At 39.7% G+C, this 19,351-nt stretch overlaps 1 protein-coding gene across 1 annotated transcript in view; it reads left to right on the top strand.

Annotated features, from left to right (window-relative positions):
* The window catches only part of MYO5A (myosin VA), a 101,721-nt gene that overhangs the window by 63,201 nt on the left and 19,169 nt on the right, over window positions 1-19,351 (top strand). The window contains exons 16-30 of the mRNA XM_061347424.1: window positions 686-783; window positions 1,433-1,519; window positions 1,615-1,723; window positions 3,230-3,441; window positions 4,388-4,544; window positions 8,047-8,286; window positions 8,803-9,051; window positions 10,165-10,258; window positions 10,955-11,103; window positions 11,664-11,777; window positions 13,858-14,001; window positions 14,817-14,870; window positions 15,570-15,797; window positions 18,469-18,569; window positions 19,125-19,205. Of these exons, the coding sequence (XP_061203408.1) occupies window positions 686-783; window positions 1,433-1,519; window positions 1,615-1,723; window positions 3,230-3,441; window positions 4,388-4,544; window positions 8,047-8,286; window positions 8,803-9,051; window positions 10,165-10,258; window positions 10,955-11,103; window positions 11,664-11,777; window positions 13,858-14,001; window positions 14,817-14,870; window positions 15,570-15,797; window positions 18,469-18,569; window positions 19,125-19,205 (2,117 nt within the window). The remainder of the gene's footprint in view (window positions 1-685; window positions 784-1,432; window positions 1,520-1,614; window positions 1,724-3,229; window positions 3,442-4,387; window positions 4,545-8,046; window positions 8,287-8,802; window positions 9,052-10,164; window positions 10,259-10,954; window positions 11,104-11,663; window positions 11,778-13,857; window positions 14,002-14,816; window positions 14,871-15,569; window positions 15,798-18,468; window positions 18,570-19,124; window positions 19,206-19,351) is intronic.

Below are 19,351 nucleotides of genomic sequence, written 5' to 3'. Positions count from 1 at the left end.
ACAAAAGTGATTTTTTATAATATTCTATGTAAAAATAGAGGTTGATGTAGAATCATGAGTTCAGCAGAAAGAAGGAAATCCATACCAATATGTTTAAAACATCTTAAAATGTGTTTTCTTTATCTAATAGGGTATCTTGTGGTTAGAAGGATCCTACTGCAGTATGTTGGATATTTGTGGTCATGATATTGCTTTTAAAGTAAAACTCCTAAAACTCTCTGAAACTTCCAAGTTTTTCTTCAGTAGGACTGACACTGGGATCAGCAGAGCTGAAGAAACTGATACTTTTTTTTTCTTACTTCTCTGTTGATTTTAAGTTTGATTTAAATGCATTTAGAATTAAATGACTATTTAGTAATATGCTGTGAAGTTCAGTCATGAAGAGATGGATTAGGCAAAGATAAGGGTAGATGAGACAGTCAGAAGCTGAAAATAACCTTGTCTATCCAATGTTTTTGTAATTCATCACATGCTGTAAAGCCTAACATTTAGAAGTCTTACTGTAAGATAATTCACCCAAAAATGATATCTGAAGCGAAAGTCCATTGCCATAACAAAAACAGGCTGGTGTTTATCACTGACAGTATTACTACAAACAAGCAGATATCCCTAGGTCAGAGTCCTGGGGTTATCTCAAACTTTGAGGCTATTCCCTGATATTTTTCCTTTTTTCTTTTTCACAAAGTTCCGAAACTCTCTCCACCTGCTGATGGAAACCCTGAACGCCACAACCCCACACTACGTGCGCTGCATAAAGCCCAACGACTTCAAGTTCCCGTTCACGTAAGCTGGTTCATGTATGGGTCATACAGCCTGTGCAGGGGAGAGACTTGCCCAAGGCCTCAGAGGATCCAGGTTCTGTTAAACCTTGCTTACTCAGGAGTGGTCTGTCTCCTTTCTCTTGTTATGGACTTGTTGTGCATTTGTATGGGTACTTACTTACAGTTTGGACATTAATAGAGGGAGAAGTATTTCTTGATGCTTTTTTGTTGTTTATGGTGATATATGGAAAGAAATACCAGCATTTTTATTGCTAGCTGTTTTAAATGTGACTGGCAGTTTGCACTCCTTGCGTTATTTGCCAGAATTTGCTTTTGCAGATTCCAGTGTCTTATTCCTTATCTTTTTTTTTTTTGTATATGAACTTGCTTAGAGCTTTTCTCCCAAGCCTGTTTAAAGTCCAGGCACACAAAGACTCCATGGCTATTGGGCAGACCAGTGGGAAGCAGGCGAGGATGAGCAGCCTGCAGCAGTCAGGCTGTCCTCTGTTGTCACTGAGTTGCAGAAGCACTGGCCACACTTGTTAACCACCCATCCCATCCCACCCCTGTTCCCCCTCTCTGCCACTCCTGTCCTAGGTGTGCTCAGGGCTACAGGTCCCTGTAATGCAAAACTGGTCCTATACCCACAGGCTCTTTTTATTCCTATGTAGATTCGATGAAAAGCGGGCAGTGCAGCAGCTGAGAGCTTGTGGTGTCCTGGAGACCATCCGAATCAGTGCAGCTGGCTTCCCCTCCAGGTGTGTTTGCTGCTTTTTAGACTGCTTTCACCTTCAGTTCTTCTTAAGAGAATTATTCATTGCTGGAACTGACACTGTCTATGTTTTTGGGGCAGGTGGACGTACCAAGAGTTCTTCAGCCGTTACCGTGTTCTGATGAAGCAGAGAGATGTCCTTGGTGACCGAAAGCAGACGTGTAAAAATGTCCTGGAGAAGCTGATTCTGGTACTAGACTTACTTAGTACTGTCAGCATTCAGAATCTGGAGTAAAGATAGCATTGCTCATAGCCACACTATTCTAGTACTTCTACACAGTACTAACCCATTTTAATAGTACAGGAACTGTAGAATTGCCCAGTGTATCTCGGGAAAGGAAGACAGTGATTTTCTTAGTTTGAGTGGGTTGAGGGTGAACCTTATCTTGCTTAACGGCAAGGTGCATTAACCACACCTTAGGAAAGGTATAGTTATCTGGAGGTTTTCTAATGTGGAGGTGTTTCTGTCTGTGTAGGTGTTTGTGTCTTTCACATTGCTCTTCTATGCTCCTGTGCTGAAGTCAGCCTCTTTCACTCCTTTCATCCTTGTGACATTGTCTCCCTGCTTAGCACCATGGCTATCGTCCTGCCTCAGCAGCCTCCTGCTTTGCCTCCTACCTCCAGTTGCAACTGTACATTCCCAGGCTATGACTTCCACACCACCATCCACCACATCACCATCCACACCACACTGGCACTGCACCTGAACTGATGTGTTTCTTGGGATTTCTTAAGGACTGATGAACAGTGGAGGGCAGGCAGGTTCCAAAGAGAGTTCCAGCCGATTCCCAGTAGAAGGTGGGGAACTGAGACTTAGTCAGAAGTGTCAGCTAGGAAGAGAAATAGACAAAATTTTTCTGAAGATACAAAAGCAAGAGCACTTACCTTGCCATAGTGCAATGTCTGTGTGAGGATGGTTATGGAAACAAAAAAATACTGTGCAGGTAGGCTGGGACTTAGGTCCTTAAATTCTGTGTCATTGGGTGGACTTAGCTAGTCTCCTGGTTATATGTATATGTCTGCATTTATAGTGTTAATGTATAGTGCTAAGTGTATCCTAAGCTGTAGCTCTTTGACTTCTGTTCCTTTTAACATCAGACAATGAACAAAATAGGTTTTTTCAGTGTACTCTGGTGTATTCTCAGTTTTTCCCTCCAAGGAGTACTACAGCCTGTAGTGATAAGAGTATTCTCTTTCTGGTTTAGTTTTGAAATTTCATCTGTGTTTGAGGAGTAGCAAGAAGCTTTGTTCCGGCTTAGTCCTGGGGCAGTAGGTGATGCATACATGTTTGAAGCCACAGCTCTTGTGTTTGTGTAATATGGTTGAAGATGGACCGTTCAAAGGTGTCATCAACTGTTTAAGTAGGAAATTGTATATGTGCATTGGCTGTATTGCTTTCATTCTCTGGGCCCCTTCATCACCTCCTGTGGCCTTCCACGTCTCTTACAGTCTTTGTGAGCAAAAATCTCAGTTACTCCGTTAGGCCATATTTGTGGCCTTGCTTTATTAGCTTATTAACAGAATCATACAGAGAAAATACTCTTCTGCTCTACTTAATTTAAGTCTAGGTTTACTTGAAATATTACACAGATGATTTTGCCTCTTTATTAACCGTACTTTCATTTAGCCCTTCATGCCTTTTTAATGCTCTAACGTTTTATGCTGTAACTGATCTTCTTTTTACCTCTGAAAATAGGACAAGGATAAGTACCAGTTTGGTAAGACAAAAATATTTTTCCGGGCTGGTCAAGTAGCCTATCTGGAAAAAATAAGGGCAGATAAGTTGAGAGCTGCCTGCATCCGCATCCAAAAGACGATCCGAGGCTGGCTGATGCGCAAGAAGTACGTGCGTATGAGGAAGGCTGCCATCACCATTCAGAGATATGTCAGAGGGTACCAAGCACGATGGTAAGCAATGCTCGTGGGAAAACCCACAGTAGCCTCAATTCAGATCCCTTTAAGTAGGACATTTAAATGTGGTATATTTGTTCTCTCCTTCCTGTACTGGCTGAGAGGAAACAGTTTTCCAGAGAAAATAAGGAAATTGAATATGAATGTGTCTGTCCTGCCTGCTTTTGAGCTTCCTGAGAGGACAATAGAACCCTGACTGTATGATGCTTTGAACAGTATGTCATTAGCGAGAGCAGAGTACAAGTAGTACTAGTAGATATGTTGCAGGTGAGGTAAAACAGCACTCTTGGCTGAGTCCTTATTGTCCAGTTTCCATGTGCCCTCTCAGCTGGGTCTGACTGTCCTGCTGGAAAAGCTACCCCTCATCTAGAGTGTAGCAGTGAAGGGAGATACATCAGTAAGCATCCTTCATTTGGATTCACTCCTGAGGGATGGCTGTGGATCGGTCAGAGAAAAGGGTAGGAGTACAGGTTCAAAGACAAGGTGGGTGGTTATGAAGACTGCAAGAATCAGCTTTCAGAAAGAGATTTCTGTCAAGGTGGTTTGTAATTGTCTCGCTGAGAGGGCCAGGAACAAGCAAACATTTTCTACAATTTGAGGTTAAGAGAGGATATCTGGAAAGCAGCATAGTGGAAATAGCTTTAAAGCTGGAGAAAACGTAATGAGAAGCTGAGTTTATCTTGTCAGTTCCGTAGCACAGTACTTGGAAGAAGTGAAAACATTGCCCCATAAAACCTAGCAAGGTTTCTCATAATTTGCTATTGTACTGCCATATGGTAGGGTAGCAAGTAAACATGCTGCATCACTGACAGCATTAGGAAGAAATGGAAGTAGAAAATGTGGCTCTTGAGAAAGAGGGTAAAGTTACAGGTTGTAAAAAAAAAATAGCATTCAAACACTGGAAATAATTACAGGCGGTGTCTGCAATCTTTTCCTTGCTTAGCTATGCCAATTTCCTCCGGAGAACACGGGCTGCTATCACTATTCAGAAGTTCCAGCGCATGTATGTGGTCCGCAAAAGATACCAATGCATGCGAGCTGCTACTATTGCTCTTCAGGCTCTCTTGAGAGGTTACATGGCCAGGAACAAGTACCAAAAGGTAAGAAATTATGGTTTACTTCTTCTCTCTATTTTCATCTCCACACACCTTCAGGATGAAGCTGTGCTGTGCTTCTCCCCTGGAAATCTGAAACATTTGTGTGCATGCTGTTACACATAATGCACAAACAAAATATCACAGTATGGACTGAAGGGCAGCACCTGCAAATAAGCAAGATCTGATACTACAATCAGTGCACTTGTAATTTTAGAGATATTCACGTTGTAATCTGATATGGACGTACCTAGACTTTCAGTGCAGTCAGTGGAGAATCTAGCAGGGATTTAACAGCATTTCTCACTTTTTCACTTGTTATATAGAGTGTTGAGGTACTTACATACTGAGAATAACCTTGTGTGAATGTGCTTCTTTGAGTCTGAATCAGTGTTGCTCACACTGATACATGTATGGGATGCACTACTATTCCTATTCCATCCCTAATTTCAGTGGTTCCAAAATAGCTGATGGAAGATACTGAAGGAGATTAATGTCAGTAAAGAGATATACACAAAAATAGGAGATTAAAACTTAAGCATGGCTGTGGGCTTGTTTGTTTGCTTAATATCTTGTTGGTTTTGTTTGGGAAAGCAATCAATATAACCTTGTCCTAGTGATATTGATAGAATTTTCCTGATTATGCTTGATAAAAAATGAAAATTCAGTTGAAAAATTAGTGGTTACAGGGCTGGAAACAAAATTATGATTCAGATGGTTAAACTACAAAATGCCAATATGTTTCATGGCACTTTTGTCTGCTAATCGTTTTAACAAGGCTCAAAAGGCACCCTATATTTCACTGAAAAATTAGTCAGAAGACTTCTACCTTTTTTTCCCAAGCAAGTAGATATTGGAGGAATATAACCAAAAGCCAAGTAATGCTTCCACGTGTTTCTCTTTTACATTTGAAGCTTCTGTTTATTTTCCATTTGTATTAAACTTGTCTACTTAGTCACACGTGAATGTGTCTAAATTACAGCATTGTAACACAAACCAAAAAGTCTGAAAACAAGTAATCCTGATAAGAATTTTTGAGTAGTAAGACTTGGCTGTTCTTTCGTGCAGGTATCCGTTTGCCTTTTTATTGGAATTCTTAGCATTTTCATTATTACAGATGACATTTTATATTGTGAGATTATACAAGATGCTTTTATAGCGGTGATCTGACAGATGCGACAAAGCGAGACACGGGTCACAGCAATACGTGGACTAAAAGCCATCCTTAGGAAAACAGGAGATGATTGTCTGTGCCTGAATTTAGTCGCATGAGTGATACCCACCCCATCTGTCCTGTAGACAGAGTTCTATGAACCTGTTATATTCTCTCAGTAGAGATGGTAGGTTTCTGGAGGGGTCCCTGTAAGGGGTGGGAGTACGTGCCTGTCAAGGGATTATCCCCCTTGAGTAGCAAACTGTTCACCGTGGTAAAATGTGAAGTTCTGACAAGTGCCCCTGCAATGTGCTGTGTATACATTGTCCTCCTAAGATGGATTGTATTAAAGTTGAGCTACAGGCGTGGCCAGAGAGAGCAGCGCAGGCTCTGCATGGTGTGGGAAGGTAAACACGGTTGTGCTGAAGTTCACGCTGATTGCAAATGAGTGAAACTGAAAGGTTGCCCCATGACAGCTCACTTGGGCTGAGCCGTGACTCTGTAAGTAATGTAGGGTACATATGTTGTTCAGTAGGATTGTGAAAGGTACCTGTTGTTGTTGTTGTTAGGAGGGAGGTCATGTGTTGCAGGCACGTGGCTAATACAAGGAATTTGAAATGGCTGAATCATCTATTTCACACATCCTGGGGAAAGCTTCTCCCGAGACGTTGTGATGAGCTTCTCAGCTTAGCAAGGAGTTGAGTTCCTCCATAGCTTTTACATGAGCTTTCCTGGGAAATACCTGGTAAATTAAGTGACTTTCCTGATCCTCTCACCCTGGAGTGGTGGGTTTCCTCACTGGATTCCATGGGTGTGAGAACTCACTGGCAGATGAGGACCAGCCCTGCACGATGGAGGTATTTGATGGGACTTGCTGCTTTCAAACTTAGGGTGAAAATGTTGCTGAAAGGTACTTGTATTTGAGCTGCTCAGGCATCCATGGGTAACCTGAAGGAGTATTCCAGGAAACATGTAAGAAGGAAGCAGGAGTGCTAACTGCATGACATGCTGTCACAAGGACTTTGGCTTTTGAACTTACTGTACTTCTGAGAGAGGTATTTCCTTACCTCAGTGTGTTGTTTAACTGAGTGCTGGTATTTCAAATCTCTTTTCTTCACAAATAAAGGCTAAAAGTGTGTGTGTCTTATAATCTTGCCACTTTGCCAGTGAACCTTTCAGCTTCATTGCTCTGTAAATGTAATGCTTCTAACACATTTTAGTTCATTTTCTAAGAAGTATAAAAGAAAACAGATTTGTTGTTACCCTACTGGTTTGTCTCACCAGCTTTGTGGTAAATCAGTGTAAGAACGTGAGCTGCATATGATCTTTAAACTATCAAATCCAAGAAGTAACAAAATCTTAAGTAGTTTTGTTCTTTAGAATACATTGTTTTATTTGCAGAAGCTTTATTAAGTGAACTCTGACGTTCTCAGAGTCCTAGAAGCTTTGTGGGTTTGGGCAGGCTTTCTGAGCAAAGCTGTGGTCTGCCGGGACTCAGGTGCTTCACACCTGGGGGATCTCTCATTGAATCAGTGGGTGAAGGATCCAAAAAATAGTAGACTCTTCCTAGTGGAAGTCCGTGACTGACACACTGATGGGGGTTGCTGGCATTCTGCACTGGTTTTCATATAAAATTATATTTTTTTAATTACTACTTTTTTTTTTTTTTTACACTCCAAAGCTATAGTTGAAATTTCTGCCATGGAGTAAGTTGAAAATATTACAATATAAAATTTCTAATTAGAACAAACAGAGATTTTTCCCTGCTGCCAAGTCTAAGATACGTAGGGAATACTGACTGGAACTGTAGTTCAGTCAGCTGGCAGCTGGACTAAGGTTGCTGTTTGGAACAGCTGCTACAATTGACTCTGGGTTCTATTATCTACTAGCTGCATTGCGTGTCAAGTGTGGCAGTTTTAAACTGTTGAATCCTACACTGCGTGTGTCAATGATTCTAAGATGTTTCAAGATAAAACATGCAGTAAGAAAAAAAAAAACATTTTAATGTTGCCAACAGGTACCATGTATTTTTGTAATTAGCTTGGATGTGACATCAGCATAAAGGAATGCCTGGTTCTTCAGTGTGCTTCCAGTTCTTTCTTTCCATGTTTTTCCATCTGGTTCCTTTTCATTTTATTCCCTATTATCTTCTTTATTCCTGTCTTCTTTTTATCTCCTTTTTTATTTAAATGCATTCCATATCATTTCTTATTACCCTTCACCAGAAGTTTCTCTTTTCAGGCTAAGGTGTCTCTGTGTACATCATCTTCACACCTCTCATTATGCAGTCTGTTTAACTGAGCAGGTGTAGCTTGCAACTCTAATATCCCCTGTGGTGTTTTTTCTTCACTGTAGATGCTCCGGGAGCACAAGTCTATTATTATTCAGAAACATGTAAGAGGCTGGCTGGCTCGAGTGCACTACCATAGGACCTTGAAGGCAATTGTTTACTTGCAATGCTGTTACCGGCGTATGATGGCCAAGAGGGAGCTAAAGAAACTGAAGATAGAGGCCCGCTCTGTAGAACGCTACAAGAAGCTTCACATTGGCTTGGAGAACAAGATCATGCAGCTGCAGCGAAAAATTGATGAGCAGGTAAAAGCTCCCTCGCCTCAGGAACATGTTCAGAAATCCTGTATTACCTTTCTCAGTAGCACTGTGGCCATTTGCAGAAGAATGCATTGAGTTTTCATTGTAAAGCACCAGTTCTCTTTTCTGCTGAAGAGCATTGATAGAAGAGAAAGGGAGGCCACAGTAGAACTAGAACAGTAAAGCATCTGTTTGTGGGTGTCAGCAGTGCTGAGAGAAAACATCTGCTCGCTTAACGTCAGTACTTCATTGGAAGCACATCAGTTGCTCAGTTTTAAGGGGAAGTTGAGGTGATCATGTTTGATGTATGTATGTGGGCTCCCTGCCTCATTTTAGTTTGGAATGTTAGTGTGCAGGTTTAGGGGCTGGACTGTTCTGTCACCTCATTAAGCAATTCTGCAAAACTACTGGGGAAGCTCCTCTTTTGCTGCTGTGTCTGGGTATATTCCGTAGAGAACTAGAAGGCTCCCATAAACGAGAACTTCTCCAACAGCTGCTGTATCTGTATTGTGTTTTGCAAAGAACAAAGAGTACAAATCTCTGATGGAGAAGCTGAGCAACCTGGAGATCACATACAGTACGGAAACAGAGAAGCTGCGGAGTGATGTGGAAAGGCTTCGGATGAGTGAGGAAGAGGCTAAGAATGCGACCAACCGTGTCCTCAGCCTTCAGGAGGAGATTGCCAAGCTCCGGAAGGAGCTGCACCAAACTCAGTCTGAGAAGAAGACCATTGAGGAATGGGCAGACAAGTACAAACATGAGACCGAGCAGGCAAGTATGCAGTCTTAGATGGATGAGAAGATTTATAGGGGCCTGGTGTCCACTCAGGTTTTGCCCAGTCTTAATTGCTTTAGTTGTGTGGATGATATTTCTACAGTATTTTCAAGTAATGTTATACCTGTCAATCCTAAACAGGCTTGATACCTAAATAACTACATCTATGGTAGAAGAATATACCAAATCTGTATCTTGTATGTAAATATATGTATTCAAACTATTAAGATTTTGATATTGAAAGTATTTGCAAATCCAAATACTTAAGCTTCCTCAATTAGTCAGAGGTAGCGCATTCATAAAATCATTTTGCCTACCTAGAGAGATTACACATAGATATCAGAAATCTGTCCCATACACAGTATTCAAAGGTGCCTGCTTATATCCTACCTAATTTAAACAATCAGCCTATTAAACACATGCATGTGTGCACAGTCTAGTTCCCCACGTATTGTCTAACTTCTTATCTTCACTTCAATCACGAACATACCAAGCAGGTTGTTTCCTGTCAAGATTACTTGCTGATAGCGGTGCAAGTTTTGAATATTGGAGGAGCCATTCCATCATTATGTGATGTGCAGTAGTACATTTCAAGATTAGATGAACATAAGGAAAAATATTACTTGACTAAGCAAAGTGAATGCATAGTAACCATAATCAGAAACAAATGAGTAACTGGCAAAGCCGGGCACAGTTAAAGTGGCACAACTTTTGGGTGGAGGCAAGATGTTAGATTATGGTGTTACTCAGTGCAATGGAATATCCAACAGAACTACCAAATTTGTTCCTATTTTAAGAATATTTCTGTTCAAGGAATCACCTTCATCTTTGGGACTTTGCTGAAAAATATGACACTATGGAGTTGAAGGTTCAAGGCAGTTTTGGCATCTGATCAAAAATGAAGTGCAGAACATACAGGGGAATCTGCAGTGGGACGTCTTTAAATAATGTAATTTGGGAAATTAAGATGTCATAACTTAGCTCACTGATTTCGTTCTCTGAAGAGAAGTTGGAAGTATTTGATCTCTTACAGCAGGGATGTTGTTGCTGTTAGAGCTACTGGTGAGCACTGATCTGCATTCTGAGTCAAATATTTTGTTATCTCTGTAGCTGGTATCAGAGTTGAAAGAGCAGAACACATTACTGAAAACAGAAAAGGAGGAGCTGAACCGCCGCATTCATGACCAGGCGAGGGAAATAACAGGTTGGTTCTGTTCTCTTCACTCAGGTTTTCTACTTCATATTACGTTGTACAGCAACACTCTAATGCACAGATGGAGCAGATTTGCCGTAGTTTGCATTCCTGCTTAGTTTAATGTTTTCAGTTCTTCGTCCTAAGAACTCACATGCATCAGAATTACTTACTGTTTGAATTTCCATGAAGTCCTAAGGGTTTGGGGTCTTTCTGGTGAGGATGACTGTTATAAAGTGTTTCAGTTTTTTAAGAGGCTCTAATATTTAAAACAATTAATCTACAGCAGCTCTTCCGGCTGCTGTGACTATGTAGACAGATGCAAAGGCTGTGATGGAGGCAGCTGTGATGAGAAGGGTCAGTTTGCTTGAGGCATAAAGTATTTCACATTCTGTTTTCTACATGGTGCCACACTGGGCAAGAGCCCCTTCTTCTTTCCTCCTGGAATTACTAATGCAAGGTATTAGCAGAATAGCTAACTTGGCTGATTGGACCCTTCTGTGGTTGCCAGAATAATGTGTTGGTTTTTCATATATTTGGCTTGATATTTGCCTAAAGAAGCCCAAATACCAAACACCAGCTTCAAACAGCAGACTGTTTCACCATCTGTGTTCCCGGAGCAGACACATGCCTGTACCTCCAGTATCAATGCACTGCATAGTAGATAGAAGTGGAGTTCTCACTTTGGATTCCTGTTTTCCATGGCAGAGACGATGGAAAAGAAGCTAGTGGAGGAAACGAAACAACTAGAGCTAGATCTGAATGATGAGCGCTTACGGTACCAGAACCTGCTGAATGAGTTCAGCCGTTTGGAGGAGCGGTATGATGATCTTAAGGATGAAATGAACTTAATGGTGGTAAGTGGCTAACTGTGAGAAATGGAAAGCTGTTCACAAATGTGCTCATGCAGAAGCTAGTAGTATAAGTTAGCAACTTATTCTGTTGTCAGCTGAGTGGTGGTGACTTGTACCTGAAAAGAGAATATTTACTTTTAAATACTGATTAATTAGATTAGCTGTCCACCCTTATTTTGCCCTGAAGTTATTCACATGTGCTGGGTTGGTTTGCATCACATCCAGTGTTAAATTTTAAGTAGTTCTAGGAATATTTTATGTGGTGGGAAGAAAAACTATTCTTCAATATAATGTGTGCTTCCTGTAAACTGATCTTTCCCACGAAATGCTGTGTTGTTGCTTGATTCTGCAGCAATACTTGATGATATGGGATCTCACCTGTCTCCATAGATTTGATTGAGGACTACCTCTCATAGGCTTTAGTGGAATGAGAGACTAGAATCAAAAAATCTTTCCTTACAAATTTTGATAGCTGTGAAAGAACAGCTAGTTTTTATGTCTGTGAAGACGCAGTTACAGGGAAAACCATATAGCTGTATTGATTTGTTTCATTTGCACTCCAGAGCATCCCCAAGCCTGGACACAAAAGAACGGATTCCACTCACAGTAGCAATGAATCTGAATATACTTTTAGCTCTGAGATCACAGAAGCAGAAGACTTACCAGTGAGGATGGAGGTAAAGTTTAAAAAAAGCCCACAACTTTTCATTGACCCATGGTTGAACTCATTCCTGTCTCTTTGCCTCATACGTGTGTGAACACCATATCCTTATATTCAGATATCTAATGCTTTAATCCAACTTTTCCCATTTATTTTTTGAAAACAGTTCATTCTCTAGTTATTAATAGTTCTATGTAAAAAGACTTTGTGAAAGTATGCTTTGAATTCTTCTGTATTAGAGTAGACATAGACTGGATATTTGGCCATCCACTTGATTTGCATCTGTAAAACGTTTGCTTGCCAGTGTTTGTAAGCACACTCACTTTTTCAACATGAAGTAGGAGTTCAAAAAACCAGTGAGATTCCTGAGCAATCTGTATCCTGTATATTCAAGGACTAAAAATGGCAATCCAAGAGTTGAATGTAACTCCACGACTGTACTACCCTTTGTATATACAGTGATGCAAATCCCAGGATATTTAAAAATCTCCAGAAAGATGACTCTCTCAATTCAGCTAATGAATAATAATAATGAATAATTTGTGCTGCAACTCCAAGCCATTGCTTAATACTTTCCAAGATAACTCCTCCTTTTGGCCTCTCCTACAGAGCTGGGAGTGCCAGCACAGCTGTGAGCTGTCAGGTTGGTGGTCTGACTCTGCTTGGCAGTTTGCAGATGCAAAGATTTTTCTGTGCATTCTAGAGACCTTCTTAACTGTGAGCCATTGCACAGCTCACTCCATTTGTCCTCTGTCTAGGTTAATCTTCACAGTTGCTTTTTGCAGGCTGTCCTTACTGGTTTTGAAAGCTTCTGCAGAACGTAATTTTCTACTATGGATGCAAAAACCCTGGCGCATCGATGCTGACACATACTGTGTGCAGAGTCTTTCATGATTTGCCTTCCCACTTACTTTTTTTACCTTGCATAATTGTTTCGGAAGGATGTTGCTACCTTCGTGGTTAATCAGGAAAAGGACAGTGCAACTGTTTGTGATAGGTTTTCACACATGAGCCAAATGTCATCTTTGCCTTTGGCCAATAGACTGACTGAATTGCTGTTCTAGAGCCAGTTTGGGGTTTGGGGATAACTCGCCCAAGAGTGTGAATAAATGCAGCACTGAGAAGATTAAATCTGTATTTGTTTAACCACTTAAGATTTCAAACTCCAGTTTGACTATAGACTAACAATATAGATTAATGACACAAAACCACATTAAAAAAAAAGGTCCATGTCGATGCAAACCAATAAAGCCAGAAAACTAAGAGTCTTCTTTTTCCTCAGCTGTTGGTGTGGTTTATGACTCTTCCCCTTAGCAGTAAAAGGAGATGAAGTGGAAATGGCTGTGCTTGCTTCTCTGCTACAGTCATTAATATTAATTTTCTAGTTTCTTTTCTAGGCTTCAAAATTTTATGCTGCAGTTCACAGTAAATGCTTTGATCTTCTTGCTACATAAAGTACAAAATGGCTGATGGACAGTTTCTGGTGGACCTTTGGATTGCAAACGCTGGTCCTTGCCCAGAAAATAGTGAAAAAGCCAGTGGTTAGGCTCAGAACAGGCTGTATGATTAGCATAGTAAATGAACAAAAGGCATAAAATATAACTTCTGATACCTTTTTTTTTTGTCACCTCCCACAAATTAACCTGTAAATCTGCAGTCAGTGAAGAGATTTCTCTGTAGCTGAAGAATTCAGAATTTAGCTGTAGAAATAATTTAAAAGTGCAAAAAGCACCTCTGTTTACAGTTGTTTCCAGGTCAGTCTAACCGCACAATTTGTTTTTCTCCTTTCCCCCTCCAAACAAGTAAGAATAAAAGGTATGCTTAATTATAGACCTCCTATCTGCTAGGTAGTCTCTAGTGCTTTCTTTTGCTGGGCTTTAGGCTTAGATATGTTTTATAGTAGTAAATCCTTTTTTAAAATAGCATTTGATAGCTGATGAAATATTTTAGATGCCTCTAGTCAAGTCTCAGAATCAAGTAACGTTTCTGTGTTCCTCTCTTTCCCCAGTCTGTTTCCCATCTTTACTCACTGTAGCTTTTCCTCGTGGTGTGGAAGGGGAATACTTCTTGACTTCCTTCTGTTCTTTCTAAAGCAGGAACCAAGTGAGAAAAAGGCACCACTGGACATGTCTCTGTTCCTCAAGCTGCAGAAACGGGTTACAGAGCTGGAGCAAGAAAAGCAATCCCTGCAGGATGAACTGGACAGAAAGGAAGAGCAGGCTCTCCGTGCTAAAGCTAAGGTGGACTCCTAGCTGATCAAATGCTGACACCAAAGTATCTCTTCTTGTGAAATAGTAGCTGTGTGAATGCTGACTGGCTTTTACCAAATCCTTACGTTCCTCTAGTACTTGCTTTATTTAGCAACGTGTTTTATGCTGGGTGCTTAGTACTAGGAACTGGTTATTTAGTTTTCCAAGGTCCTTGCTATGCTCTGAAGGAAATTAACAGGAACAAAGTGACTGGGACTTCACTTAGAGGAAAAAAAAGACACCACATTTTTTATTTTTATTAATTTTTTTTATTTTATTACCTAATTTATTGTTTTTATTAAGAAATAGTAACATAGAAATATACTTAATGATGGGGAGAATAAGTAAATGTTCTTTTTAGGCAGAATAAGAAGTGTTTCAACCAGGATGCAAATCCAAAGTGCTGGGACTAGACATGTTTAGCAGATTTTATTTGAAATTCTCCTCTGATTTGGTCTCCTTAAATACTTATAAATGCATGAAACTAGTTTTGGCAATTGTGTCTTACTACTCTTCTACCTATGAATTTGTTGAGCATCCTGGGATTCATCCTGCTCTGTTTCGTTACCAGTGACAGCAGTGTGATTTGTACATGATTTTATTTATATTAGCCAATTATGTGTCATGAACTCATAAGTAAATGAAAGGATGATGCCAATAATCAAACTAAAGCACTCAGCAGTACCAGAATGAGTGTTTGCCAGTTTTATAGGAAAATAATTACAGCTCCCTTTCTTTTTCCTGCCTCAACTAAATTATAGAAAGGGTTGGATATTTACTTTTCATTTGTCTTTATTCTTTCACAGGAGGAGGAAAGGCCTCCAATGAGAGGTGCAGAGCTGGAGTATGAATCTCTCAAGGTAATTCTAAAACGGAGGTTTCTGTTATTTTCTGGTAAGAATATTGCTACTAATTGTATATGCTGCCACAGAAAATGACATCAGCCCCCCTGTTTCATAATATTATCTGAAGAAATGAGAACAGAGATTCCCCAGCAATCATCTTACCGTAGGATTGCCCTTTTTGAGGTGTAGAATGTGTCACTGAGGCTGCAGAACAAAAAGATTCCCTAAAACAGGGGTTGTCTTCTATTGGAACACAGCTTGCAATTTAATTTGAGCAAAACTAGAGTGATAAACGTGGCCCTCTTTTCCACACGCATTGTTTAAATTACTGCATACCTTAGACCACTAAAACTAAAAGTATTTCCTAATATCACTGAGTGGTGCAGAATCTTCTCAGCCTCCTGACCACTATTTGTTGTGAACTATATTGTAAGAATTGGTAATTTTTTCCTATCAAATCTGTATGATACATGTATATGTGTTATGGGATCTGATTTTGCACTTTAGGCAAAAGGTTAGCCCTGTTAGTGAAATCCTCCCAGGTACTATTCACTGCAGACCAGAGGCCAGGGATACAGGAGAGGTTCATTGATTCGTTGCAGTTATTCATTGTTTTTACCATTTCTATCTGCGTAAATTGAATACAGATTGTTTTGTAAGTTTTGTACCTGTGGCTGGAATGCTGCTGCTGACAGAACTGTCCCTTTCTTGCAGCGTCAAGAACTTGAGTCTGAGAATAAAAAACTGAAGAATGAGCTGAATGAGCTGCAGAAGGCCCTCACAGAAACGCGATCTCCAGAGGTAACTGCCCCTGGTGCCCCTGCCTATAGAGTCCTCCTGGATCAGCTGACTTCAGTAAGTGAAGAGCTTGAAGTACGCAAGGAAGAAGTCCTCATCTTGAGGTCTCAGCTTGTTAGCCAGAAAGAGGCTATTCAACCCAAGGTAAATAAGTTAGTGGATGCACTGTATAGTAAAGTTACGTTCCATCACTCACGTGCTTTATTTAGTTTAACAGCGTGCTTAAAACGGCAGAAAAAATGGTAAGGGTTTGAAAGCCTTTGTAAGTGTAACCCAGTGATCCATCATTAGTGCACAGATTGTGGCAGTCCACATTGGGAGATTCTGTTAATAAACCAATACCGATTTTGTGTTGGTCTACCAACATTCATGTAAGATACCAGGTTGATCGCACCAAGCTGGCAGATACTCATGGGCTGGCCAGAATCTCTGCAGACTCCTTTAACAGTGCAGAAATAATTCTCATTTGGAGCAGTGTCATTTCTCTAGTAAGTGTGTAATTTGACTGGAAAATTTACAGTAGTTGTCAAGAATTGTTTTAATTAAGTTTGGCAGGGAGGTACAAGGGCAATTTCTTCTAAAAGGTGCTACACGGTTTTGTTGGGAAGGGTAGATTACCACCACTGAAATGCACATCTGCTAAAAAACTCTCATTCTGATGGCATATTTAGGGAAGCAAAAGCTTTGAAAATGAAAGTTATTCAACCTGGAAAGGGATATCATGTGAATCCAGGAATTAGTCATTTCCACTGATCTGAGCAATTCAGTGTTTCATAACCACAGCAAGGAATGAACAGATACGTCATCTTTCCTTTGCTACTGCAAAGTTATGTTTATATTTGCCCTAAATAAATTGAAAGTCTGTGATGTGTGTAGGTGTACATACCTTGTTTTAAATGATTCATTATAAAGAAAACAAAAGTAATTTTTATGTAATATTAGAGCATTTTAAAAGAATACTTGAAGAGTAAATCCTTGAATAACTTATTCTCAGCAATGGTGGGATACGAGTGTTGTTTTTCCAGCAGTTATGAGTATGAGGGAATATGAAGGTGACCTGTGGGGTGGCTAACAGCCAATTTGCAGATTACTTCTGCTTGTTCGGTTGGACAGCTGAAGCACAGACAGATTTGGTTTTAAATGATTTGTTTTTCTTCTTTCTTGCCTACCAATTTGATTGCCAGGAGGATAAGGTACATATTTTCTTCTACAGTTATAAACCAGAACTGTTATATGCTAAAAAAAAACCCTCAACAATACTTGAGCTGTCATTTCCCTGCCTCTCATAAGTAGCTTACATGTTTTTGAGTTGTTCTTGCACTTTACTTTGCTGTTATTGAAAAACCTTTCTCATGCCCCCTCATCCCCATCTTCCCACTCCATGCACAAGAACAAGTTACCTGAAGCAAATTTAACAATTTTGAACTGTTGGTTTATGGTCACATGAACGTGAAAGGAAAGATTCAGGAACTGGTCTAGTCAGCTCAATCAATGGATCCTGCAGTGTCTGGGGAGTAAACAGCGCTCTAAGTCAGGAATCAGATCTCTGTTAACTTGCAAAATTCACAAATTTCACCCCCAAAAAAGTCTGTGGTATGCAGAACTACGTTATTTTACAATGTTTGTTATCCTTGGCATGTCACAAACACTGAGGACTCACACTGATCTGTAGAGAGGAATTGCTGAATATTTTATTAGAAAACATAGCTGAATACATAACATTTAGGAGTATGAGGAACTGAACCGACTCTAAATGAAGGCTGTTAATTCAAATACTAGAACTACAGCAGGTGGGGTATTCTTGAAGGTACAAGAGTAATCAGCATTTTTTCTATCAGCAGAAAAATAAATGTGTTCAGACTGCTAAAGCTTGATAGAGTGGCAGGGGGGATAGAGCAGTTTTACTGTGTAATAAAATAATAGGAGAAAAATCACAAGGATCTTATAAAGATGTTGGGAAGAATTCTTTGAGGAGCTCATATATTTGATTGGGTTTTCACATTAGGTAACATGAATCGTACTAGGCATAGAGATCTAGGCTCCAAAATTTATGTCTACAAAGTTCTTACTGGGTATACTCTGCAAAATTTTACTCAGGAAAACAGAATTTGATTGTTTTGTAAGTCAAAAGGAAAATTCAGAATTCCATCTCTTATGTTCATCAGAGTCCTGTGGTTGCACTGTAATTATTCCACAGCAGTGACTCAGATCTCACTGGTCAAGGTGCCTGTAAACATCTGTTGAGTATTTCAAGTTTGCTGAAGAAAAAGCAGAAGTGCCATAGAAAGCATTCAGAACTGAAACAAAATGGTATTATGATGGCATTTAACTTAAGAAATCACCAGCCTTTGTAAACTATTTCCTGCTTTGCAAGGGTCTTTAAAATACACAAAGTGAGGAATCAACCTTATTTATGAGATTTGAAAGACCACATGTAATGCTGTGTTTAAGAAATATTGATAGAATTAAGCTCGGTAAATTATGTTTCTTCAATTTCCTGTTCCTGATAATGTGAAATAAAATGCACATTCATCATTTCATGACATTTATTTTACACAGTGAACAAATGAGAAGAGGTTAACACATGTACCTGCTTATTAAGCTGATAGCTGACTATGTTGCACACATTCCTTTTAAGAGATACACCAGAGAGACATAGAAATTATGAACTAACCTCCTGCTCAGGTACCCACACTATAATTTTAATGTGGCCACTGAAGGATTAGTGTTCCAAATGGGTAAGGTGCTGAAAACATGGATTCAGAGAACAATTACATTGTTAAGTTTAACCTGGAAATCATAATTCTTTTTCCAGAATACCATGACAGATGCTACAATCCTCTTGGAGGATGTACAAAAGATGAAAGACAAAGGAGAAATAGCACAGGCATATATTGGACTGAAGGAAACAAACAGGTACAGATTCTCTTTCTTTAATCTGTGATCAGTTGGAGTTGCTCTGACACACTGTGTGTGTGTGACATGTCATACTCACTAAGTTCCATCCATCTAAGTCAGCATACTTAGAGAACATTTACAGTTGGAGTTACAATTTTATTTGATTAGTAAAATTGCTGTATGCAATATTTGAAAGCATTAGGAAACAACGGGGAACTGCAAAATCAAGCTTCCTGGATTTATGCCGTCTTAGTCCTTAATTGCTGCATTGCTCAAACTGGGTGCCATTCCCCATACTGGTTTGTTACCTTTTGTCCAGTAATGGTCACAATAGCCTGTCGTAATACGTTTATTGTGACAGCATAGTAACCAGTTGGGCTAACACTGACAACTGAACTTCGTCATAAAGAAGAAATACATGCAAACAAGAGAAGTAATTTGTTAAGTTGTTCTAGAGCATTTTTTTGTTCCTCTTTTGTAGTAACTGTAATTTAGTGTGTAATGTCCTTACCATGTCATCTCGTCACCATCACATCTCTCTTGTATTTTTTTTCTAAACACTTTTCTTGAAAGGCAATCTCCCCAGGACTATCATATGCTGAATGAGGACGGAGAACTTTGGCTGGTTTATGAAGGGTTAAAACAAGCCAACAGGTTACCAGACTTCTCAGAATGTTTTTGTTTCTTCATTTGCATCTTCTTTTCTGGCTAACTGTGCCCCTTGCTATGGGTTTGCTTCTGCTACAGTATTTCTAATGCTTTAACAGTTAGAAAAGATTCACCATAAATTACACAAATTA

The sequence above is a fragment of the Neopsephotus bourkii genome, unplaced genomic scaffold (genome assembly GCF_033783945.1).
Source record: "Neopsephotus bourkii isolate Nb327-2 ecotype Australia unplaced genomic scaffold, CSIRO-AGI_Nbou_v1 NB_318, whole genome shotgun sequence".
In the NCBI taxonomy this organism is placed as follows: domain Eukaryota; kingdom Metazoa; phylum Chordata; class Aves; order Psittaciformes; family Psittacidae; genus Neopsephotus; species Neopsephotus bourkii.
The sequence above is the reverse complement of the archived record's forward strand: the minus strand, read 5'-3'. Positions and strand labels throughout refer to the sequence as shown.